The following is a 27,003-nucleotide window of genomic DNA, read 5'->3' as shown; positions in this document are numbered from 1 at the left end:
AGAGGTAAACAAAGAAGGTTACTGTAGCTTGTGTAGGGGTAGTCTATTGTCTAGGAGCAGCAACATTTTACTTTCTTCACAATCACACATCAAGCACTTATACAGCTAACTGTCTTTGGAGGTTAGGGGTGAGGAATGAGGAGGCATGTTATGTATATCTATGACAGCAGTCACTTGAAATATATGACTCTGGCCATTTGAACCTCTGCTTTCATCCCAGTCTAACACCAGTGGGATGCACAGGCAGTGATTGCCTTTTTGGGAGGGATTAGAGAGTCATGCAGTATTCCCAGAGAGGATCCGTGTATCATCATAACAATTAACTTGTTTATTGTGATGTACTATTTTATCAGCTTTGAACATTAAGCCATGGATTTATGTCGTCTTTGAAAGGAAAAAAAATAATTCTGAAATACTTTGGTCACTCATGATTTTTGTTTAGGCCACCGTTGGATTAAAAGGTTGGGGAAATGCTCTGAAATGCATCCGAGAGCATCTGCAACCCTATCACGTCTGGTGGCCCCAACTTAAATCAGTTATTTTCTTAATTGTTATTACTGTGCTGTCTTGGTCGGGAAAGGTGTAGTGAAAGGATGCATGGAAAATTAAAGTTGAACAGCAACATTGAATTTCTTTTTTTAATCATAATTATTGTTCAAACAGTCATGAGATGAAAAGGTAATGCACAGAAATGACTTTGAAATGCAAATCAGAAAATAATGGGGAGCCCAAGATGGGGAGAAACACAAGGGAGCACCAGAGGATGTGTGTCTGTCTCTCTGTGTCTGCCTGTGTGCTGGGGAGGGGGGTGAAACAGTAGACGATGCCTAGGGCACCATTTCACTTCAGTCCAGCCCCTCTACACAGAACTGTTGTATCATTGTTACAGCTAAATGCCAGTAACTCTGAATGTTCCTTTGAGAGATGGGCCAAAGTAGTATTGCACACAGGCTTGTCATAATCTGAGTATTGTCGCTACAGGTCAGTCTGAACATGTCATTTGCTGGGGGCCCCTAAAATACTAACACCAGTCCAGCTCAGACTGTCCTTGCTGTGTTACTGTGTTGATCATATTTTCAGGTGCAGCTGACATGCATGAGGTTCTGTGATGTTTCTATCAGTCTAAGTTTACTAGTCATTTACCTTGTGTGTTTTGTGGCTTGTTTATTTTCATTGGTATTGACCAGTTTTTGAATCACTGGGAAATATGTCATCTTATTCCAAACTGACTAAGAAGTGGAATTTAATACTTTATTTCAGCTGCAAGAATGAAGTCTGGTTGTTCAGGGTGCCATAGCAGAAGTCTCATTCCATTTTAAGTAGAATTTTTAATTGTTTATACAAATTAAACATTTTTTTCTTGATGCTTTTTGATCTACTAAACATACAATTGTAATCTTTACAGTTCTTATTACATTGTGTTCTTGACTTGAGCCTAAAGTGATGTACTGCTGAGCGAGAGCATTTGTTATTTTGCTCCTAGCTTACCAGAGCGTTAATTGAAAATGCCCTGCTTCTAGATTGAAATGTTTAGATGATTATGTATTGTTTTACTTTGTGAACACTTTTCAGTCATAAAGCTCAGTCAGTATCTGTATTACTGGGAAAGATATTATGCAGTGTTCTCGATGACTGCACTGACTCACCTGTCCTTTACCCAAAGAACTTGGATCACGATGACTTTGTTTAAATACGTTTTATCCTATATTTTCTCTTGCTTTATTCTTCTTCATCTTTATTTCACAGGAGTGACTCTCGCTCCCCTGGGAATTATGGGTATCTTCCTGCATTTTTCACCAAGTTGGAGAACACATCTCCCATGGTCAAGTCCAAGAAGCAAGAGATATTTCGTAAGTTGAATTCTTCTGGTGGCGGTGACTCTGAGATGGGTAAGTGGTACTCTTCTTTGGAAATCTGATACCTTTATTTTCATATTTCTGCAAACAAAATGTTTCTTTCAAGCAGTAATTTTGCTTGTCTTGTCCAGGTACTCTGCATCTTAAGTTTCCCTTTCACACTCTGCAAATCTTAGACTGACTGCAGTAAACACCTTGTGATTAATGTTTTGGTAAAATAAAATTGGCAAAGGCTTTCATTCAGCGACATCTTCCTCCAGAGCTACTGTTTGAGCCTTCCCCATCCATCTCTCGTCACCTTCTTGGTGGTTTCTTGGTGGACATGGTGAGGAAATAAGAGAGTGGCTATATAGATGGAGAGTGACCCAAGACATTTTGAATATGAAACATTAAAAATGTCTTACCTGTTGTCTTGAAAGTATGATTTTTGAGTTTATGACTTGGTGTGTGAGGGGTCCAGAGGCTTTGCTTCCTGTCAGCCATTCATTGTGTTCCACCTTTTGTTGGTCATTCTTTCTCCCTTTGGCATTCTGTTGTGTAACCAGTTAGACTGGCTGTCTACTTTACATCAGGAAGACTTTCAGTAGGGAAGTTCTGGTCCCTTCTCATCAGTCTGCTTTTAAGTAATCGCAATCCATTACTCATATTTCCTCAGTGTTCAAATACTGTCATACAAACTATAGTTTGGGCCTGTTATACTTTATTTTTCTTACAATGCAGAGTACCTGAATTCTGGTTTTCCCTCTGAATATTTGTTTCATTTTTTATAGTTTTTTTCTGGGGAAAATGAGATGGCATATTCCTTCTAACTAGCAGAAAGCACGCACATCTCTATGTTCAAGTGCCAGAACCATAATTGCCAGGGAGTAAGATATTCATAGGTTCATAGGTTCATACTAGGCTATCTGCCCTAGGGCATTTATAAGCCTAGCCAGAGTGTGTGTGGCTTTCACCACCCCTTAGGATGAGAATACTATACTCATTAGTTTGCTGTGCCTCTGTCCAGCAGTGACACAGAGATGATTCCCGGGGTAAACCTACGATCTCCCATCCACTCGTCAAGATTTCTCTTGAACAGAGTCAGTGAGGGGCTCTGCCTCACATGGACTGGGATTCTGTTCCATAGTTTAGGGAGTCTCTGGGTGATAAATCTGTCCCTCCAGCATGTCCTATTTATATCCGTGTTGAGGTTTAAGTTTCTTGCTCTCGTGGCTCTGGTGGATTTGGATTTTTTGAGGTGGAGCATGTCCATTAATTCCGGGTTGGACATGGCCTTGTATGTCAGGCACAGATCACCTCTGAGCAGAGGGTATGCGACTGAATAGAGCTGGAGTTTCTTCAGTCGGGCATCGTATGACATGTGTTTGAGCCCCTTTATCCTTTTGGTGAGGAACTTTTGGGGTCTTTCCAACTGCTGCAGGTGTCGGGTAAGGTACATTCCGAATGGGGCGTTGTTGTACTCAGTCATTGGTCTGATAATTGAAGAGTACAGGGGTACAATGACCTCTCCTGATCTGGATGTGAATCCCTTCATGATCAGGTGGGCAATGTAGAAGGTCTTCCTAACCACTTTGGCAATGTGAGTGTCAAAAGAGAGGTTACTGTCAACTTGGGTCCCCAGGTCCCTGATAACTTCTTCCGTGTTTAATGGATTACCACCTATGTGGTAATTAGGGGTTACCTTGTTTTTCCCAAAGGGTATGACTATACATTTTTTGGCATTTAGCTTAAGGCCATGGCTCTGGCACCAGTTATCCATTTCTATGAGACCTCTCTGGAGGATGTCTGTGTCTGATGGAGTGTCAATTATGGTGCCCAGTTTGCAGTCATCTGCAAATTTTGTCAGCCACAATCCCCCTATGTTTGCCTGCACTTCAGAAAAATAAATGCCGAGCAAGAGGGGGCCCAGGACTGAGCCCAGTGGGACACCGCTCGTGACCGGCTTAGAGTCTGACATGGCACCAGCCACTCTAAGCCTGTGGGTTCTGTCCTTGAGCCAGTTTGCAACCCATCTTGTGACATATGGGTTTACATCTAAGCTGGTGAGCTTTTCTATGATGCCCGAGTGGGGTATTGTGTCGAACGCTTTTGCTAGGTCAAGGTAGGCTGTGTGAACTGCCTTACCCTCATCAATGGCCTTAGTGACTGCTTCGAAAAAGTCAACCAAGTTCAAGAGGCAGGATCTGCCCTTGACAAAGCCAAATTGGGTAGGATCCAGTGTCTGTAGGTCCCCAATGTCTTTATTTATGAGTTCCATTATGATCCTCTCCATAGCTTTGCAGACAAGGCTCGTCAAGCTTAGGGGGCGGTAATTTCCAGGGTCCGTAGAAGCACCGCCTTTATGGAGTGGGACCACAGTTGCCGTACGCCATTCTTTGGGTACGTATCCTGTAGTAAGGCTAAGATTAAACAGCAGCCTTATGTGTGGGTTTAGTTCCTCATTGAGTTTGTGTAGCACACAGCCGGGGACACCGTCCGGTCCCATTGATGCTGTGTTTTTTGCTTTAGAGAGAGCAGCTCTCACCTGGGCATCTGAGATGTTTGGGAGGCTAGACTCTGGTGGGATAGATATTTCTCTTTTTGGGGAGGGAGGGAGAAATTTGCACTGAACCTGTCTGCCAGTATGTTGGCAATGTCTGTGGGTTCAGTGATTTTTGTATCATTTTGGACTAATTCTGAGCATATCTGGGAGTTTCCACCAAGGTTTCTAACATAGCTAAAGAAGGCCTTATGATTGTCTTTTGTGTCTTTAGCGATTTTTCTTTCAAAGTTGGCCTTGGATGATTTTATGAGTGATCGTAGTTTTTTGCTAGTATTGATCAGAGATGCCTTCCCTTTTAGGGATTTTGCTCTGTCATGTAGTAGCTTTCTCCTCTTGTTGTAGAGTTTGTTTATGGCTGGGGTCCACCAGACCGGCGCCTGCCATTGGTGGAAAGGGTCTTGATTTTATTAGGGATTGCTTGATCCATAGATTCCTGGAGGTGCTCGTAGAAGGCATTTGTAAGGGTTTCAGCAGCGTGTGTTGTGGTTGTGTGAAGCGGCCTTTATAGCAGGGGGTTGAAAAGAGCTAGGAATTGACCCAAAATGGCCAATAAACTACAAGTTTCTGGCTGGAACCACTCCTCTAGGGACAAATAGGCTGCTCAGTGCTCCCCACTCCCACTGGTGAACAAAGATGCTTCCTTTTATCCAAATAAGGATATGGAATAGCACAGGAACCAAGACAAAGCCCAGAGATCAGCAAACTCTGAAGACTGGACTATTCTAGTTCAGTAAGGCGGGAAAACAAGATTTTTTTTGACAAAGAAGTTAAGCTCTTACCCATATTGCAAATGTTAGCAAAGTGCATATTTTGACTGGGCAGGACAGATTGATGATTTTAAAAGTAAATGGCATTTATATCTGTTTTAAGACTTGGACCATTTAGTTTTATGTTGCACTGACAGCTAAGATGTCACAGTAGTCATTAAAGAAGTTTTTTTTTTTATTAGGTTGATTAGTTTAGTATTTCAATAAAGTTAGCATTTGTTTCTGATTTGGTTCAAATTATTTGTGAGATAAGCTAAAGATATTAAATGTTTATTAAACTGTAAAGATAAGCAACTAGGCAGACAACATTTTTTGCCTTCTGTTTGTAATAGTCCATATTCTGTGCATTAAGCTTTTCTTTATTTTTATTTTGTAGCCAACACCCAGCCGGGAACTGAAATTTTCAACTTGCCAGCTGTCACAACTTCAGGTACTCTTTCAGCAGTTTGTGATGTAGTATTTGAGGACATGTGAACATGTGATTGTATGCTGCTTGCAATGTCTGGAATCCCCAGAGGCATTCAGGAAACCATGGGGCATGAAGTGGGAGAGGGAAGGTATCCGGGAAAATTCTGTTGACGTCAGAAAGAAATGTGCATAGGCTCAGTCACCTTCTGCCCTCAAATAAATGTGTATAAAAATCAAAGTGAAGGGACTTTGGTGCAGACAGTAAAATATCAAGATGCAAGTGTGTGCATATGTGTGTTTGTGGACGCATTACATGATGTGATTAGGAGGCAGAAATAAATGAAAATGATTACAGCATTGAGCAAAATACAGTTAATTACATTCAATTTGTGTAGAGGCAGAGACCAAAAGGATATTGTTTAATGGACTTATTGCAGCCACCACCATCCCTCTGCCAACCCACTGTGGTGTGCATATTTTGGGGGACAGGTATGCACGTGAGGGAGAGGGAATTAAGTACCTAACATGGAAATTCAACCCATGCCCTCCAGAATGCCATTCCAGTTGCACTGCCAGCTGTGCCATCAAGGCTTCTCAGATTTTCTTATTCCTAAGAACAGTATATATTTGATAATATAGTGGTGGTGTAAATAATTGCATTGCACACAGTTTGTTGAATGATGCTCCACCGGAAGTGGAGATAATTAAATGCCTATACTAAAACTACAAAATACCAGTTGGCATAATTTTTGAAGTCTTTGCCTCCAATGCACAAGGTATAAGGTTCAATACTAACATCCAGCCAATGCCTGTTTGGAGTTTGCATGTTCTCCTTATGTCTCTGTAGGGTTTCTCCTACCTCTGAAAAGAAAACATGCCGAGTGTTTCCATCTCAAACTCACCAATATAATGAAGCTGTGGGCAGTAGCACTGACTCTACACAGTGCCCTATAGGGATAAGACTTGCACAAACCAACCACTTTGGGCATCTGCTGTGGTGTGCAGTATCCTGATGATAGAATAACACAGATCACAGTCTGCGTGTTGTGGCTGGGCTACTCCAGCTTATGCCAAGGACCCATGCTAATGATGGGAGGGGGTGTCCTATTTGGCCTGCTATAAAGCCCAGCAGCCATGGGTTAAACTACTGGCTGGTGGTGTCCAGTTGTCCAGCTTAATTTACCTGGGAGAGCTCTGTTAAGTGAAAGCTAGACATAAAACCAAGAAACCTGCCTAACATGAACTAAGAATTGCCTCACACACTGTAAGGTTCACTGACAGAGTGTAGCTTAGAAGTGGATGACATACTAAGGATGAGGCTGGACAATCCTGTGTATCCAGGAAACAAGATGAAAGGGCAGTGCAGCAAAGCCACTTGGCTTGGGATCCAGAGTCTACTACCCAGGAGGAGGACAGGCTAGAAATGGTGTGGGAATAGTGGTGAGGGAGAGGCTTCAGAAGACAGTAAGGGATGTCATCAGAATTAGTCAGACTCCAGCATAATGATATGGCAGTATTCATTATCTCACCTTTTGCTGCACAGCACAGTTGTGATAGTGAGGAAACGAGGGTACTTTCAGAGAGCTGTTACAGGACCTGCTAGATAAAGTAGGAAAACATGAATTGGTGTTAATAATGGGTGATATGAATGCACATACCGGCACAGACAGAATAGAATATGAGCAATGCCTGGGTCCACATGGGTGGTGAAACAGGAATAAAGAAGTAATTCTAGACTGCTGTCTGGCAGATGGCTTGATACCAGCACATGGTTCAGAAAGAGAGAAAGTCACAAGATCACGTACAAGAGTGGCCAACATGCAACTCGGGTAGACTTCCTCCCGGTAAGGAAAGGAGACGGGTAGAACCAGTGATTGCAAAGTCATTCCCAGTGAAACAGTCAGCCTGTAGCATAAACCACTGGTTGCCACAATCAACTGCAAGCAGAGGTCAGAGAGGGCTCTAAGGTCAGCAGAGCAAGCGCACTGATGACTGGAAGTTGACTTTAGAGAAACCACACTAGTTCAAGGAATTACTCAGGGTTCTAGCATCTCAAGAAGGGGAGGAAATAGGTGGAGTTGATGAAGAATGGCAGTGCCTCAAAACATCATGTGTGAGGACTACAGAACAGATATGCAGTCAAACCAGGTACAGAAATAAGGTATGCAAGCAAAGCTGGTGGTGGAATGCAGAAGTCCAGAAAGTCATCAAAAGAAAGGAAGGATTGCAGGAAAAAGTGGGTGCTAGAAAATACGGACCAGGCTAGGAAGGAATACTGTTTGGCTAACAGTGAGGCTGAGAGAGCTGATGCAGTAGCAAAGAACAAGGCACCAGAGGCTTTCTACCAGCTTCTGGAAAGCAAATCAATAGGTGACGCAAAAAAACTGTATCAGGTTACAAGGCAAAGACAGAAAGGTAAAGAAGATAAGTCAGACCCCCTACATAAGAGTTGCCACAGGACATCAAAGGCAGATGGAAGGAGTATTTCTAGCAGTTTCTGACTGAAGAAAACCCGCAGATGCTGTACTGTTCCAGACACAGCCTGTGATGAGAGAAGAGTAGGAGCCCACCATAGAAAAAATAAGAACAGCACTAAGGAAAATGAACTCAGGGGAAGCAGCAAGATCAGATGAGGTCCCAGGAGATATGGTAAAGATACTGGGTGAGATAGGGGACAGGTGGCCCTTGAAGCTACTCATAGTAGTGTGGAGAGAGGCTTATCCCAGATGACTGGAGAATAAGCATAGTAATGTGGATCTACTTCTAAACCTCGAACATCATATAACCGAACTTCATTTTTGCGAGACGAAAATCAAGAAAGCTTAAATACCTGAACAACGAATTTATCCTAGGGTAAATAAACACTTGCCCAACATACCCTTTTCTCCACTGTAGTGCGATCCCAGAGTTTGTGTGTGTAATTGGGGGGGGCACGGCCCCTCACCTAGGTGGGTTTTCTTTGGCTTGTGTTTCGTGTAAGTTTGGGCAATTGTTTACTTATCCTGGGAAAGAGTTGCCATTTGGGTATTTCAGCTTTCGCTATTTTTGTCTCATGAAAATGAAGTTTAGTTATATGAGGTTGAGGTTTAGAAGTAGATCCACTAATGCCAGTGTTAAAGAACAAAGGGAGCATTCACAACTATGGGCAGTACAGAGGTATGAAACTCCTGTCACGCTTCATGAAAGTTCTGAATAGGGAGACTGGTTAACGGATACACAGAGTAGTAGAATGTAAGATGAGGAGATGAGCAGTTTGGATTCAGATCAGGATGCGGCACAACCAACCTGATGTTTGCAGTGGGACAGGTAGTTGAGAAGAAGCTAGAGTTGGGGGAAGAGTCCAACTAGCCATCCCTAGACTTGGAGAAAGCATATGACAAGGTCCCAAGTCCTGCTGTACTTCAAAGTCCCCAAAACACTGGTTCAGTTAGTGTAGGCTATGTACAAGGACCCAATGACTCGAGTACAAATATGAACAGTGTTCAGTCTCACAGAAGGGTTCCAGCTGGGAGTGGGTGTGCACCAGGGTTCAGCTCTGAGCCCACTTTTGTTCATACTGGTGATGGACTACATTAGCCAGCAGGTCAGAGGGGACAGATCAACAGAGTTGCTGTATGCAGGTGGTGTAGTATTACAGGCAGACTGAGCAAGAACTTCAGCAAAGGGTAGGTGAATGGAATGCAAAACTGAAGGCACTGACTACTGGTAAGCCAGTTGTAATGGCAGCAAATGGTGAGAGTTCAGATAAGCTGAGAATTGAGATAGAAGGGAAATAATGAAACAGGCTAACAGCTTCATGTATCCGGGTGGATGAGAAGAAAGGATGTCTGAATGAGGAGGTCAGAGCTAGAATTAGAGGGGCTGCACCCAGCTGGTGCAGTCTGTCAGGTGTAGTATGTGACAGAAGAATGCCAATGAAACTGAGAAGTGAGGTGTACAAAAAAAAGTGGTGCAACCAGTACTACGGTATGAGACAGAAACCTGGGCAGTAAAGGCAGAGCAATTGAAGAAGCTAGAGCTGATGGTGATGAAGTGCTTCAGACAAGTGGTAGGGGTGCACACTGTGGGCAGAAGAAGAAATGAAGACATAAGAGCAGAAGCCAAAGTATCTTCAGTTGCAGAAAAGGTAAAAAAGGACAGATTACAGTGGTTTGGGCACATGTGCAGAACAGCCAAAAAGAATCTGGTGAAGATGATTTGGGACAGACAGGAAGAAGGTGAGAGGAAACTGGGGCATCCAGCAAAGAGGTAGATAGATTGTGTGAGAGAAGACCTGCAGCAGTCAAGCATGAGTGTTGAATAAGGCAGTAGAGTTGTATTGTATAGATAGAAAGATGGCAATAGTTGACATGCCACCCCAACCCCATGTAGAAAATGGGGAAAAGGGGGGTTTGATTATTATGATTAAAACTTGATTATTAAAGGAGGTAACCCATCTTTCATGTCATGTTGGCAGAACCCAAAGTCATTTGGCTTCAGTGAGAGTGGGTAAATTTTCTGTAACCCACCGCTTAGTATGTTATTAGGTACATGCATATGTATTTGGACATAAAGACCTTTAGCATGTACACAAGCAAAAATATAGCATGTAGCTCTGCTGAGTTTCCCCTTTTCCACCTCTCTTTGGCACCTTTAAGTCTTGCTGTTAAACTATTCTTAATCCTGTCAAATAGGACATGCAGTGACTCTACCATCCTTTCCCTAAAGTCATATTTCCAAGTGTCATTCTTAATTTATCCTCTTTTTCCGTGTGCAAGTACACATCCATGATTCATTCACCTAGCTGTATGACTTAAGTATGACAGACCAGTGTTAACACTGGAAAATGCAAACAGTAAAATTCACTTTTTCATGCAAAGACTAAAATCCAAAACTCATTGTAACGAGACTACAGCATTTTTTGTAGGAGAGTCCCTGTGTACGTACGGTATCTATACTAATTGTAAGATTGCTATATTTTGTGGTGAATTCCCCCAGATGCCGCAGTCTCACAAGTAGTGTATACTGGCATGTAGTCACACTGTAGTTTTTATAATTTTCTTTGTCAAACATCTAGGTGTCAGACTTCAGTCTTGCTTTGCTCTCCATCAGTCCTTCACCATTTTTGTTTGTAGATGTGCAGTCTTTGTGCACCCTTTTCATGCAGTTGTATCTGTATGCTTATATTTTTTGTTCTTCCCTCCATTGTGCACATTTACAGTGTTGTGAGCTATACCTTTTATTTCCAAGTCCCTATTACCTCATACTATCTTAGTGGCCATGATGTCCTTCATGGATGCATCTGCAGTCATAACAAATGGGTTGTCCTGTCGTCAGGCAGCCCTTCGGTCGGCCGGATTCCAAAGTCTGGGTCCGGCTTCGGCTGATGTCGCACTCCACCCAACGTCATCTCTGCTGGTCTTCGGGTATAAAGGCATCAGCCGATGCCATTTTCCTCAGTCTTTCTTGCCGCGTGGCACCTGAAGCAGAAGCTGTTCGCAAGTGCCGGTCGGTCAGATCCAGAGATTACTACTACCGAATACTACTTCGAAGACTTCTAAAAAGCTAAGTACCCCGTTGGGGACCCTTTCTTGCCTCAGCCGATGTCAGAAAAAGTCAACAACTGTTTAACTTGTGGGAAACAAATACCTCATAAAGATTTCCACTCTTACTGTCTGCCTTGCTTAGGCCCAGACCACGACGTAGCAGCCTGTTCGGCCTGTGCTTCCTTCAACCGACGAACGCTTAGGCGTCGGTCGGAGTTTGCTGAACAGTTTTTCGGCTCAGATTTTGCGTACATTATGCCGTCGGATCCTCCGACTACCCAAATTGTTAAAAAACGCAAAGAAAAAGACCGACACTCGCGGTCCGCGTTTCGGCCGAAACCACGGTTAAGCAAGCCGCGAGTGTCTCGGTTTCGTCCGAAACCGAGAAAACTGGTCAATCTTCAGCCGAATCCATGACTACTACTGAGGCTCCTGCTACCTTATCTGAATCAGCCTCAGAAATTTTGCCTACAACTGTGGTTCCTACTGATCTATCAGACACCATCCCTTTGGATATCTCTACCCCAGCACGTGGTGCTGCTAGGCCTCCTGCAGCCATGTCTATTAAGGCCTTTGCCAGGGCTAAAGCAGCCAAATCAGCTAAATCAGTGCCTGTTAAACCACCCTCACTCAGGCCCACTTCTAGTTCACAAATGCTTACTCTGGCAGAAGATTTAATATCCTTAATTAGGGGATCCCAATCTCACCCAGACAGGGCCTCTCAGCCCCCAGAAAAGAGACCTAGAGCAGAGCCCCCTGAGCCTGTGTCCTCTGATGATTCTGCGGATGACTCAGACATTACAGACCAGCCAGAGGCTCCTTTTTCCAATTATGAAGATTCAGATGCTGAAGAATCCATTCCAGCTGCCTCTCCACCAGAGGAATTCTGTCTTAGAAATTAGTGCTTCCAGTGCAAAATTCATAACCTTGTTCCTGGAACTAGATTTTTTTGCTTGGCATTTTGCACTTTTTATTATGGCTAACACAATTGCTTACCTAACAGAACCACTAGATATGCTGGAAAGTAACTTCTACTATCTATAACCACTCCTCCAAACTTGGCAGTGTCAGGAAAAAGGTTGACCTTGCAGGTTTGCCCAAGAGTAGTTAAACAGTCTGGAGTCTGCATTTGCAGTTTGTGTGTGCAGCCAGTTTGCTGAAGAGTCTCTCTCTTTTTTTTTTTTTGCTCCAATCCCTTTCCTCGTTATTAAATCCCACCCCCAATTCCCAAATGCTCAACTGGCCATTAGTTCCTCTTGACAGAACAGTTCAGCATCAAGAGGTGGTGCCTTCATTTGTGAATAATCGGAATTTTCTGACTTGACTCTTGTATCCCCCTGCATATGGCCATAGACAGTCAAAGGGGTTATGCAGTGCAGTGGGCCTTAATGAGGTATGCCACCCACTTCCACAAGAGCCATAATCCTCAGCAGGCCTTACCATCCCCCTTTGTAATAAGTGTGCGTGACAAATCTCTGGTCTTCAGTGGAGATAGTAGAACTAAATGTACACCCTTAGCATTTAGGCCTAGCCCTCCTCCCTGAGAAAAGAGAGCAGGCACTGCCATATCACTTATGTCCCTCTTCTCACCAGCTGTTTAGCACCCAGGACACTTATCAAACCTGGGATGTCTGGGCCTTGGTCAGGGCTGTGTCTCTCCATGCTATAGAGCTGAATTGAAAAGGTATCATTGCATATACATTGATCTGCTAACCCAATGATACAGCTACCCTACATTTAATTGAAATGCTGTCAGGACCTTTGGCGGGAGTATAGCTCCTTGCTTAGGGATTTTTTTTTCTTTTCAATTGAGCCACTCCTGTTCCATCTGTATTTTTAATGAGAGTCAGACAAAGTACATTTGCACACTTAACGTGAAACCATCCATCTCCAGTGTGTTGTTTGATATGCATGCTAGTCCTAGCTCTGAACCTTGTGGTCCACTTATCAGTGCCTTCCTGCTTGACAGGTTCTCCCTGACTGCTGCACCTTCTACCACCTATCAGGTGACCGTTTTGTCAGAGCAGTTTGGATCCCAGCTTCCTACACTATTTTTTGTGTGTGCTACAGTATGGTACAGTGTAGACATCCTCCAAGTGTATGTACTCTACAGCTATTGGACCTCCATTTTGTATGCGCTACCACTGTTTGATTCAAAGTGCTGAGTCATCATTTTTAAACTGTTAAAATATCTGATGCGTGTTGCAGCTACTTTTTTGTTAGCTTCTGTTTTGTGTTGCAGCTTCATGAATACTTTTAATGGGTAATACAATGAATGCTAATATTTAACATTGCTCTGATGTGTTATTTTAGGGTTTACCTCAGTCATGATATGCTTTGACCAATGTGATTAGAAGGTTACACAAGTCTTATTGTATGATGACTTACATTTTATGATTCACCACCACACAAAAGCTTTCTGTAAAGAAACATGACTCCTTACTTATGTAAAAAAATTATAATCCTTGTATTTTTTAATTAAATTTGACCTGTAGAAGAAAAGCAGCTTTTCAGTTTATTTTCAATGTTGCAGTAATAACAGGTGGGATTTCCTGGTTTGGAAGCCCTCAGCAAGCCCAAATATCAGAGATTTCCCCACTCCCCTGACAGATACCCTCTCCACAGATTTCATGGTGTAGGAGTCATTCCCTGGCATCATTTCTTCAGTTCTTTCTTGCTGGTGGAGACCAATAAAGCCTTTGTTTTAGTTCATTGGTATGAATACAGAAAAAGAGCTGCTAAAGCTAAGTACCCCATTTAGGAATTCATTTTATATTATAGTCTACTGTATTTCTTGTTAGATGTCCATTGCTATGGCTGCTATTTGCTTAGACTGTGGGAAACAGATCCCCCATTGGGATTTCCACACACTTGTTTGTCTGTTCTGCCTGGGACTACAGCATGATGTGCCCAACTGTCCTCAGTGTGCTTATTTCAGTTCTAAGACCATTTAGTGTAGGGTGAGTTGCTAGAGAATTTTTTTAAGAAGGAAAGAGAATGTTTGTGATTCTTGCATTTCATGGTGCTCGCAGGTCCTGTAAAATCGGAACACCCTAGAAAAAGGAAGGAGAAGCACCCAAAGGCAGTCAGGGTTTTGGAAAACAGTGCATCAGTATCACATAGTCATCCTAGGCTCCTTATAGACCAAGAGGGAGAGACATGTTTCCCTCTAGTAACTGATGGCACATCTGAGGCATCTGACAAGACTACCATGCAAAATGCCTCCCTCTGCCTCCACATGGACTGAAGTTCTTAGGGCATTAGATGGGTCCTGAGTTGCTGCTAATAGCTTGCCCAGCCTTAGGTCTTTTGGGTCTCGTTCATTTTAGGCCTACCCACAGTACCTAGTCAAGTTAGCTGAGGATCTTATGGATTTTATGAGATCCAGACAGCTGGGCCCTTTCAAGACTACTGTGCTAAAAGGAAGACACCTTTCTTCTAGGAGTCATCTGATTCCTATTACACTGAAGATGAACTGACATTTGTTGACCAAATTTCTTCAGGGTCATATGCAAATTCTTGAGTCGGATAAAACACTAGCCTCAGCCTCATCACTTGAGGGTTTTTCTTTTGGAGAGACCCTCCATAAGATCAGAGTTTTTTTTCCGTTGAAAGGCTCAGGATTATCCTCAGTCTAAAAAAAAAAATGATAGAATTTCTTTGACTTCCTGTGCATAAACATCTGGCTATTCTCACATGAAACACAAGGCTGTTGACTGTTGTTACCATTTATGTCGTATTAGTAACCATCTTCAGAATGAACTGCCTCTGTTGGGTAGGGCCAGGCCGATAAAGCCATGGCTGAATTTATGAATACCCAGCCAGTTGCCCAGTTCTTTTTTGAAGGAAGATAATGTATCACGCTGCTTAATTTGCAATGGGAATATCTTTCAGAGGTGGGGAAGGTAATGTGTATGAGTCTAGTTCTCTCCTTTGTTTCATTTATATAATGAATATTTTATTCTGGTACTTTTGGGACTATTCCATTTGTGGCGATACAAAAGATCCTGGACTACTGGGTCCATAATGTCTTATAAGGCAAAGCATAGATCTACCTTCAGGAGTCTGTAACACACTCAATAAAGATAGTGTTTTCAGTCTTTTCTGGTAGCTTAGGGTTGGTTAGCCAGTGATGATATCAATTATAAACCTCTGGGATCTTTGATATTCTAGTGAAGCACTATTCAATAACTGGTCTAATCAGTGCTGAATATAATGGGGCAATAACCTCTTTGGATCTGGAAGATATCCCTTTGGCAATTAGCTGTGCTAAGTAGGACTCTCCAACTACTGTCCAAGGGTTCATAGCAGTGTGCAGCCAGCTCTTCTCTCACCCTTTCCCTTGGATGGGCATGCCCATTCTCCTTTGTTAGCTCTGTTTGGTGCCATACTGCTGATCAAACTTGGGTTGCCTGGGCTGTAGGCAGGGCTTTGTTCTTTGTGGCAGCAGGACTGGCTGTCTTCACCCATTGTTTTGGCAGGTGGTTTTAAAAAAGGCAGTTCACCAAAATCTGCATTGGTCTTGCCTTTGGGACATATACCCCTTCTGGGGGATGTCTGCCCCTGTAGCACCTACCCAGGCCATCTTGATTAACAAGCATTTTGTGGAAGGAATGAATTGCTGCTTGGTGAATGAACTAGCAACTGTCATTGAAGAGTCTTCTGCTTTAGGCATAATTCTTCCCCCATTTCCCAAAAGGCAAAGGGTGTCCTGCCTAGAATGGTCATCCAGTTGAGATGCCTGTCAAGATGAGGTTCAGGACCTAGCTTATTCTGACTAGGTTTCCTCCCCACCCAGGTATACTTGCTCTGTTCCTTCCCCAATGGATGTCTCTTGGAGAGCTGCTAAATATAATGAAAAACATTTAAGTGTGAGGTTGAGTGTAGTTATCTGTCTTGTCGTGAGAGGTATGTGGAATTTCTAGAAATTAGAACCTAAACCAAAGAACCAAAGACAGTTGTGTACTCTCTCTTTCAGGAGTTTGAAGATGCCTTTAACAATGCTTCCCTGGAGTCCGGTTCTCTGCCATCAGCCACTAAAATATCAGACAAGTTTACAGGGTAGAGGTAAAAATTCAAGGTGTCTCCGCAAACCTTGTGACAGATCCATTAGTGATTTTCCTTAGATTGTGTCTGAGAGAACACCTGGCACTACATAACACCTCTCATCCTTATGACAGAGAAAGCAAGGTATTGGATAGATTTATTAAAAAAAAAAGAATATACCTCTCCCACTAAGTAGAAGTGGTAAACTACTAGACCTACATTTTACAGTATGTTGGAGATTTTGTAGCAGATGAACATGATTGAGAAAATGTGGGATGTAGCCCTGAAACAGATTGGTGAATCATTCTTAGACTATAGTAAAAGGTTGGTTAACATGCAGTAGAATGTGGATGGGTATTCTGTTGGTACTTGTACTAAGACTGCTACCTCTGGTGCAGTTATTAGGCAGAACGTCAAGCTGAAAATCCGGCCATTAAAATAAGATGTTAAAGGGTACAGTTTCTTCTTTTGTACCCTTAGGAAAACAACTTTTTTATCTAGGCCTGCATCTTATGATGCCTTTAAAATTTAGGGGAGATGGGGAAAACAATGAAAATAAGGCAGACATTTTTTTTTCCCCTTTCTCATTTAGAGTCGAAATTTCCCTACCAAGCAGTACCTGTTTTACAAAGCCTAATGGAAAAGAGGCAGGAGAATACGCCCCCAACTAAGAAAGTACCTTTAAATTTTGACTGCCTAAAAAAACCCCTCTTCTCCTTCCCTTTCCTGTATTCTCCCTGCTTTCCTAGAGGAAAGCTAGCTTTTACTAGCATCAGTGATTTAGTTCAATTCAAGCTGTCTGCAATCCTTTAAACATTGAGGTGATTGCTTCTAGATTAAAAAAAAAAGATTCAGGTCTTTTGTCTTTTTCATGGGAATGCTTTTGTTTTTTTCCAGATCAGGTTTCCTTGGCAGGTTCATACTTAACTCCCATCTTTATTTAACTGCAGTAAGAGTAGTTCTCCCTTCCCCATAAAAAGAAAGGACCAGATTCTCTTCAGTACTTTTCTTGGTGCCCAGAAATGATGGTTATTGGAGAAATATTGTGAACCTCCCCAGAGTAGACGATTTCCTTATTGTAAAATTTCAAAATATTAACTTTGTAGACACTTCCCTCCCCTTCTGCGTTACAGGGGGTGATCATAGGCACCCTAGATACAAAGGATAACTTTGAATTCTGCTGTATAAGGAGGACATAAAATTCCTCACGTTTTCTACAAAGACTCAGCACTTTGTTTTCTTCCTTTTGGGACTTGACCTGCTTCCAAGCTATTCAGCAGATGCTTGCTCCAGTTTTTGTCCAGCTCAAGAGGAGGCCCATTCATATTTATCCCTATTTAGATGTCTCCCTGATCCAGGCCGTCACTTAAGAAGAGTGGAGTTTCTAGTAGCTCTGGCTTACACTACCTCATGCTTATCTAATCAGGACAAACTTTTTTTCTGGGCAGTCCTGGATAACCAAGGAAAAAGCTGTCTTTTTTTTCTCTCTGGAAAAGACCTGCCTCTTGAAATTCTTCTTTTTTGAAGACAGCAGGAAGGACCTGCACAACAGGAAGAAACATCCCAAAAGTACTCTGTTGCTAACAGCGTCTATATTAATGGTCCCCCTTTCCCAAGCTCCACATGAGAAAAATCTAGTAATAAGTAAGAAGTTTGTAGCACATCAGCTGGAAAAATAGTTGCCAGCCATTGTGTCCATCAAAAAGAAATTTAATATGATGAGTAGACTAGATGATGTTCAATCCGTGGACCACTTGTGATCTTCATGAATGCTACACCATATTCATAGATGCATCAGAACTTTGAACTTTTCATTCAAGAATCCTGATGTATCACAAAAAATGGAATGGTCAAGGCAGGGTCACGCAAATTAATGCGAAAGAGATATTGGCATTGATATATGCATCTCAGCTTTTCAATACACACTCAAAGCCAGGAGTGATAAGGATCATCACAGGTAACAGCACAGTGTTATGGCAAATTAACAAGCACCGAAGAGTGCGTTCTCACCAGCTATGCAGAATAGCAGTGGTTGCTGAGAGTCTAGCCATCCAACAGAACCTGCCCCTTCAGGCCTGCCACATTCCTCTTTCTCAGAACAAACTAACAGACAACCTAAACAGATCCTCTACCATCCAACACAAGTGGAAGTTCAACATGCAGGAGTTCCACAGTGTGATTTTGCTCATTGGAACTCCATAGATATAGCTGTTTCTCCTCCTGTCTGAATCATTAGCTAGAAACGTGGACACTGAATGTCTTTTTCTTGGGACTGATTTCCTGTTTCTTTCCCCACTGAATAATTAGCTGAAAAACATGGATATGGAATGCCTTTTCTCTGGACTGATGTGTGTTCTCTTCCAACATAATCAGGGTCCTCCTAAAGAGAAGAGAAAACAAAACACAACGCCAACTCCATTGTTTCTAGTTTGTGGCTAAACGTGAAGGCACCTCAAATCTTCGTACTCTTCCACTGCAAATTAGTGACTTCAGGGAAAAACTCTGGTAAATCTGTGTCTGAAGTCTCAGACGAGTGCTCTGAAGGCCTAGGACTTTGATACCGTGCTCAGAGACCTTCGTAAATGAGCTTTTAGGTATATTACATGAGGGAATGAAACTAGCTGTTAGGAAGTCCTACCAGGCAAAGTGGAAAATGTTTTCTTAGTGGTGTGGCTCTTCTAGTATTTAGCCTGAGACAGCCCAAGTGCAACATATTTTGAGCCACTTGACTTCCTTATTTGACAAAGGTCTGGGCTTTGTTTGTGTTCAGTACATCTTTCAGCCATCTCAACTTGCCTTATCATTGCAGTCCCATTGACTTTCATCCCCAGAGTTAATTTCTGACAGGGTCTTCCACCTGAGAGTCCCAAGGAGATCCAGTTTCCATCCCTGGGACATCAACTTTGTGAATGAAAAACTGATGTGTCCATCTCTGTGGCATAGAGAGATGAATTCCTGATTACACCACAGGTGACCCAAGTTCATTTAGTGGATCTGGTACTGAAGAGGATGGACATGAGTAGCCTCTTTCAACTCCCGCATCTTGGGGACGGGAGGTGTTTCTGGTTTACCACATTTGTCATCTGGTGGGAGCACTAGGTGTTGCACCCAGTGGAGTCTGAGCTTTTGCCATTTGAGCACATTGCAGTGCAAGCCCAGGGGAACTAGGAGTGCTGAGGGTCACTTCTTGAAGACGGTAGCAGCAGAGGTCAGAGGGGTTCTCAAGGGGGAAGAGGAGGCTCCCCCAGAAAGAATTGGCAGGCCACCCCTCAGGGCCAGTAAGCTTACCTGCTCCTTGCCACCTTGATTGTCTGGGTGACGGAGGGTTGATGGGGATGCCAAGCAGGAATGAATGGACCGGAGTGCTGTTGCTTAGCCCAGGAATGTTCATTCCTCCCCTTCCAGGAGCAAATAGGATTATTGTTTGCAGGTAGAGGAGCTATTAGGAAAGGTCCTGTGATGAGCAAAATGATTATATATATATATATATATATATATATATATATATATATATATATATATATATATATGTGTGTGTGTGTGTATATATATATATATATGTGTGTGTGTGTGTATGTATATGTGTATATATATATATATATATATATATATATATATATATATATGTATGCATGGAGTGCAAGTCATTTTTTTTTGTTTTTAAAATATGTAAAAAAAAAAAAAAAACTGACTTGCAGTTAATTTCAACTAACCAGTATGACCAATGTAAACTTCCTGTCATACGGTCCTAGAAAAGTTATATCTTTTCACAGTAACCTCAACTGCTAGAATCCAGAGAGGCAGCCAGTATTGAAACAAGCAAGAAGTAAATGATTACTAGTTATTGGTATTGTTTTCTGTTGTAACTGCTGTGGCAAAGCTGCAAAGGACAAGTCAAACTTAATTGCACAAGGGTAGCTCCAACTGTAGTGGCTATTTTTAGGAATATGTCAGCCCACAGTGTCTGTGAAGCAGTCATCTGGCCTTCCATACAGTCCTTTTCTAGGGATTATAAACTAAATGTTTATTTCAGGAAGAGTGCAGGGTTTGCCACTGCAGTATTTTAGAACAAACTGACTTTCCCACCATCTGCCTGTAATTGCATTCTGTATTATTTTATTGTTCTTCCCATTGATGAGTCATACAAAAGCAGTGTTACCTACAAAAAAACTGAGCTTTTGTATGTGCAACTAGGCATAATAGATGGTACTCAAATGCAAAGATCACTGCTGAATTGTAGGCTGATCACTCCCTGTAAAGTTAGATGTCAAATGTTCCACAAGTGGTCAGTACTAGGGACCAGTTTTAACTGCATATTCTCAGTGCTACCATTGTGTTGAACCTGATATTGAAGTGCACTACAGACATCAAGACTGGGACACTCTTGAAATGTAAGAATGATTGTGTACTTTTTAACTGATTTATTAAATTTGACCAAGTGGTTCTGTTCACAAGGGTTGAAAAATAATTATGATGAGTGGTTTATAATGCATTTGAGACCATCAAATCCAGAATTTATTACAACCATGGGCATTTGTAAGTTGACTGGGTTCATTCTTATAAAGACCTAGGAGTTCAGATAACTTGGTGCTGCAGTAGCGTTGTCTCCTCACAGTAAGACTCTGTCCGGTTCGATTCTCAGCTAGAGCGTCTTCTGCGAGGAGACATGCGTGAATGGGCGTACCTTCATTGAAGGTTGTGCATTAGGGCTGGTAACTCGGCACGTAAAAATCAACTACCAGTCATTAGCGGACCGGAGTTCCGCTGTGGCGACCCCTGACCGGGAAAAGCCGAAAGACACAGCATAGTTAAAACAAAGCATTACATATTGTAGGATTGGTCTTGTAGAATGTTTCAATGGCACATTCGTCCACACACTCATTGTTATTTATATCCTGTGTTAGACCCATTTTTGTTTTGTACATGCATCAGAGATGGTCTTTTGGCACTGGAAAGAGTGCAAAGAAAATTTACTAAGAGAATTATTTCCAAAAAATTTCTTATGCAGAATAAAGTGAATGGCATAAACTACGAATCTAATCCCTCAGATCTAGCATTATGGAATGCTGCATAACTTTGTTTTAAACACTAAATTTACCTCATTAACAGTTAAATTACACTGCATCTTGTAAAGGATTTTTGTTGCATGCTTTTTATGTCCCATCTCTGTCATTGATAACCATTTTAATTTGAAGGCAGTGTAATATTTAGAGTTTTTTATGCCTGTGACATTTTCACTCCTTTTTGTAGGGTCACAGTTTATTCTTTAGAGCCACTGGAGTGATCCCCGGGGTGAATTTTCTATTTCCCATCCACTCAGCAAGATTTCTCTTGGAGGGCCAGTGAGGTGCTCTGTTTGACATGTATGGGAAGTCTATTCCATATCATGGGCAGTCTCTGGGTTATGAACCTGTCCCTCCAGCATGTTCTGTTGATTGTGGTAATGAGGTTGAGGTCTCTGGAGCGTGTGGTGCGGAGGGATTTCTTTAGATGTAGCATTTCTAACAGAGCTGGGTCAGACACGGCTTTATAAGTCAAGCAGAGATTGCCTCTAAGTAGGTGATATGAGACAGAGAATAGTTGGAGTTTTTTGAGTCTGTCCATATAGGACAAGTGTTTAAGGCCTAGGGATCCTCTTTTGCAGCCTGTCCAGTTGTTACAGGTGTCTAGTGAGGTACAAATAGGGCATTGTACTCGATGATTGGCCTAATGAGGGAAGAGCAGAGGGAGACAATGACCTCTTTCTTCCTGAATGCAAAACCTTTAGTAATGAGATGTGTCACATTGAAGGACTTTCTGACCACAGTGACAGTGTGATGGTCAAAAGAGAGGTTGCTGTTAACCTGTGTTCCCAGATCTCTTATAACGCCTTCTGTGTTTAGTGGAATGCCATTGATGGAGTAGTTCATGGGAACTGAGTTTTTCCCAAAGGGGATGATGACACATTTTTTGGCATTGAGCTTAAGGCCATAGTTCTAACACCAGTTGTTGGTCTCAGTGAGGCCTTTCTGTAGGATGTCAACATTACTTGGGGAGTTACTAATGGTTCCTTCGTGTTGGACTGGACTTCAGAGAAGTAGATAACAAACAGGAGAAGACCCAGGACCAATCCCTGTGGAACTCCACTCGTGACTGGTCAGCAGTCTGACTTGGAGTCAGCTACTTTCACACTGTGGGTTCTAATGTGTGAGCCAGTTTGCAACCCCTCTAGTGATGTAGGGGTTGATGCCTAGCTTAGTGAGTTTTTCTATGATTCCTGAGTGGGGAATAGTATCAAAGGCCTTGGCCAGATCAAGGTAGACTGTATGAACCACCTTGCCTTCATCCACAGCTGTGGTGACTGACTCAAAGAAGTCGACCAAGTTGAGCAGGCATGATCTACCCTTCACAAAACCAAACTGTGTGGCATCCAGTTTGGAGATTCCCTATATCTTTGTTTATTAGGTCCATGATGATGCGTTCCATAGCTTTGCATATTGGACTTGTCTGGTTAATGGGGCGATAGTTCCCAGGGTATGTAGTCGCTCGTCCTTTGTGGAGAGGGATGACTGTAGCAGTGTGCCGTTTGTTAGGGACAAAGCCTGAGGTGAGGCTGTGATTGAGCAGGGCACACAGGTGAGGTGCTAGTCCACTCTGTAGTTCATGTAGAACACAGCCAGGGATATTGTCAGGTCCCATAGGAGCTGTAATCTGATGTTATCTAGTCACCATTCCTCACGTTAGGGTCTTGGATCCGATATCAGATCCAAGCCGGCATACTCAGAACACAACTGAGCTCAAGCTCCTCCCCTCCCATAATGCTCTGCTGCCCTACACTCCCTTAGATCTCGTTTGCCATTCAGTCAGTCAGATGCAGATTGCTCAGCTCCTCTTAGTGTAAGTGTTTCTTGAAAGGTTTCTTAAATTTCTTGTATTTTTTTCTGGGTTGTGAGTGTTAGTAGGTAGTTTTTCCTTTCTTAGATATCCCATCCTGGTCAAGTCTTACCCTTTTTTCTTGTCTCTTTCTCTTGGTTTGTGTTTCGGCCTAGTTTTTGTGGTGTGTAAGTAGTTGGTTAGATTTAAGTTGTGTGCGAGTGTTTCGGGCGGATTTATCAGGTGTTTCAAACTTTGGCTTGTTTTTTTACTTTGTTCTTTGTTTCCTGGTTCGGTGATGTCAGATAAACCCTTGGGTTTTAAAAGGTGCTCCTCTTGTGGGGGGGAAATGCCTATTTCGAGCTCACGCGAGGAGTGCCTTTACTGTCTTGGCAGCGACCACCTCGAGGTGGAATGCGGCATTTGTGCAGCCTTCAACCTGAGGGCTTTTTGGTCAACCGTTGTAACAAGCTCCTGATTAAAGGCTTGGTCAAAGGAGGCTCCTTGGTCACTGGTTCCTCGGCCAAGGCGGGCTCTTCTGGGGCTAGAAAGAAGCTATCCATTGAGGAGGCCCAACCAAGCATCCCAGGCTGTTGGATCCTAGGTCCTCAGATCCGGCTCCAGCCAGGGGAGTTTTGGGTCTGAGATCTTCGGGTCCCAGATCATCCAGGGAGTCCACTCCTGGATCCAAGGGTTCGGACCCAAAGCCCTCGGATCCGGTACTTTGTGTCCTCTCCTGGATCCAAGGATCTCTGCTCCAGACCTTTGGATCCGTGGGTAGGCACCGTACCTACGGATCAACCCTTTTAGATCCGAGGGATTAGAGAAATATTATTTCGGATCCTTTGTTGAGTTCGGTTCCGATTCGGTCGGATCCGAGAGTCGTGCCAGAGCAATTATAGTTGAGGATCTCCCTTTGGATCCATTGCCTTCTAAGCAGGTTCAATCTTCTCTGGGTAGGTCTTGTTCTAGGAAATGCAAGAGACGACTCTCTGGCTCCGTGCGTGATTCTCCCAGTAGGTCCTCCATCTCCTCCTGATCTTCTAGGAGTGCCCTCCCTGTGGATATGGACAGGATGATGTGGGCCTTTCTGAAAGCTCAGATGGAGTTGGGGCTTCTGGCTTCTCTGGCCCACAGTTCGGGAATCTAATCTCCCACTCCCCTTTCGATTGCTCCTCATCCGACCAGTGGCTTGGATTCTCAGGGACTGTTGAGCGGAGTGGAGGCTAGCGGAGCACTGGGGCCCAGTTTGGGTCCTGCCCTGATGGGATTGGTGGCTGGTACTGTTTCTGTTCCCCCGGAACAGACCATCCGGTCAGTTGGGCCTGTCAGGCCGGGGTCTATGGGGTTGGATTTGGCCCTGGGCTTTTCGGACCGGTCTCCTCCTCTGGCTGACTCTGCCTTTGACAGTTCCTGTCTGGTGCCGTCCGGTGGAGTGGCGGGACTGTCTGCTAGGGTTTTATCAGTGGGAGAAGGGGATGGAACCTCTCCTAGTCTTTCCGCTTTCCTGGCTGCCAAAAGATCTTTCTCTACTATCAGACCTGCCTCTCCTGCACACGGTCATCCTACCCAGCCCCAGTATCTGAGCAGCTTGTCTCATCCTGCATTCCGGTCAGCCCATCCGACTTAGCCTCCAGGGAGATGTCCCTTCCCCACAGGGTCCCCCTCCTCTTTTGAGTCTTCTCCACCACCCCCCAGCGGAGGATGTTCCCAGGGAGAGGACTTGTAAGAGGAGCCATCTTGACTCCCCTATGGAGTCCCTTACGGAGGATATGGATGCTGATGTCCGCTGGAGGATGTCTCTCTTGGAGACATACTTGAGATCCTCAAGACCAAAGGTGGCTGGTCTACCCAAACTCCGTCCTTGGAGGAAGCTGTATTTCTGGAGGCTTTCAGTATGTGGCCATCTACCTCCTGGGTGTCCCCCCCTGCTGATCCTCTCATTGATCTTGTGGCCAGCAGGGCTTGGAAGGAGCCAGTGCCCAAGAAAGCAGACAAGTTTCTGAGCCCTCCATCAGATAGAACCTTTTGGTCCAAAGAGGTCCTGGTTGATGCTGTTGTGGTGGCTGCTGCTACCAAAAAGGAATTGGCAGAGCAGAATTCTTCTGTCCATCTGCCCAATCGTGAATAGAAGGCTATGGACAGATTTGGAAAGCGGGTGTTCACCTCGGCTGCTTTTAGCTTGCGAGCATTAAATTATCTTGCACGTTTCACCTGTCTCCAGAGGGATTTGATAAAGGAATTATCTACTTCCCTCTCTGGGTCCATGTCTGAGGAGGAATTCAAGGCAGTTTCTCCAAAGCTGTCAACCCTTCATTCAGTTGTGAATTCATCCATGAGGCTGATTTCCAATGCTGTGGAATGGTCCTCACGGGTGGCGGGCTGAGGTATCGCAATTGGGCATCATGCCTGGCTCCATTTGAGTGGGTTTGCAGAGGCCTTCAGGACATCTTTTGTTAATGCCCTCTTTGATGGTTCCACTCTCTTTGGTCCCACTGTAAAAGAGACTTTGACCCGCAGTGAACAGGAAGGGAAGACCTTGTCGGCCATTGGGATCGGGTTTTCTGCCCCACAGAGATCCTTTTCCAAGACCCAGAAGGGGAGTAAGAGAATGTGTTTCAGGAAGGCACAGTCTCCCTTTCAAGATGTTCAGTGGACAGGGAAGAGGTTTCAGTGGTAGACGTCTGCCCCAGGGGCAGAGGAGGCCCACAAAACCAAGGTTCCAGGGACCCCTTCTTTGAGAAACCTTTCCAGTGTCCCTGAGGTGGTGCCTGACTCTCCATCCCTGGAGGCAGTCTGGGGCCGGTTATCACTGCACCTGCTAGCCTGGGCAAGTATTACAAATGATCAGTGGGTGCTGGCAATTATATCCAGGGGTTACTGCATTCCCTTTTTAGAAATTCCCACAAAATCCAGTCCTCTTCCGGATATGCCACCCAATTAGGAAGAGGCAGCCTGACAAGAGGTTGTAAGCCTTCTTCAAAAAGGAGCCATCCAGCAGGTCCCCGCAGGACAGAGAGGATCTGGAACTTATTCCCGCTTCTTTTTAGTTCCAAAGAAAACAGGGAACATACGTCCCATTTTAGATCTCAGTCGCATGGAACAGTTTGTGCAGAAGTTGAAGTTTCAGATGGTCACTGTGCAGTCGATTGTGCCTCTCTTGCACAGCAATGACTGGTTGTGTCAGTGGACCTCCACGACTCATACTACTATATAAAAATGGGTTGATGGTTCAGGAGGTTTCTCCGCTTTCGCTTGGGAGTCGATTATTTTCAGTTCTGGGCCCTGCCCTTTGGTCTCACCTCAGCCCCTTGGGTGTTTACTAAATGTATGGCAGTGGTAGCAGCTCATCTTCAGCTGCAGAGAATGCAAGTTTTTGCCTATTTGAACGATTGGCTCCTGACGGCCCCCGCAAGCCATCAACTACTGGACAATATTCACACTGTACTTTCCCTGTTCCATCTGCTGGTTATTACAGTGAACATGGCAAAATCCTCTTTAATTCCAACCAAAAAGCTGGAATTCATAGGTGCACTGTTGGATACCACCTCTCAGGTCGCAGCCTTACCTCTTTGACTGGTGCTGCTTATTTGCGACCAAGTTCGGACCCTGCTGGAGTTAAACTGTTCTCCGGCCTCACTCATTCTCAGGGCTCTAAGATCGATGGCAGCCACCATTTATTTGGTTCAGATGGCTCAGTACCATATAAGGGTCCTTCACTGGACCCTTGCAGTTCAGTGGTCAGCGTTGCAGCATCCCCTTTCCTTTCCCATTCGGCTCACCTTGGTGTGTCAGAAGCATCTTTCGTGGTGATTTGTTCACCAGATCTTCTAGCAGGTGGGCCTTTGGTTCCTCCGACTCCTGTGGCGACAGTCACCTCGGACACTTCTCTCCTTGGGGGGGGGCATTTCCAGGGACAGACGATCCAAGGGACATGGTCATCCTAAGAGACCAAACTGCACATCAGTGTTCTGGAGATGAGGGCAGTCGTCCTATTGTTGCAAACC

At 43.8% G+C, this 27,003-nt stretch overlaps 1 protein-coding gene across 1 annotated transcript in view; it reads left to right on the top strand.

The window, feature by feature from the left end:
- Positions 1–27,003, top strand: part of NCOR1 (nuclear receptor corepressor 1) — a 4,682,182-nt gene that overhangs the window by 4,570,008 nt on the left and 85,171 nt on the right. Inside the window, exons 42-43 of the mRNA XM_044054890.1 lie at positions 1,747–1,889; positions 5,542–5,595. Coding sequence (XP_043910825.1) covers positions 1,747–1,889; positions 5,542–5,595 — 197 coding nt within the window. The remainder of the gene's footprint in view (positions 1–1,746; positions 1,890–5,541; positions 5,596–27,003) is intronic.

Source organism: Protopterus annectens, chromosome 13.part0, assembly GCF_019279795.1.
Source record: "Protopterus annectens isolate FY-2018-M chromosome 13.part0, PAN1.0, whole genome shotgun sequence".
NCBI classification, from domain to species: domain Eukaryota; kingdom Metazoa; phylum Chordata; order Ceratodontiformes; family Protopteridae; genus Protopterus; species Protopterus annectens.
This window is presented reverse-complemented; position numbering and strand designations above follow the sequence as displayed.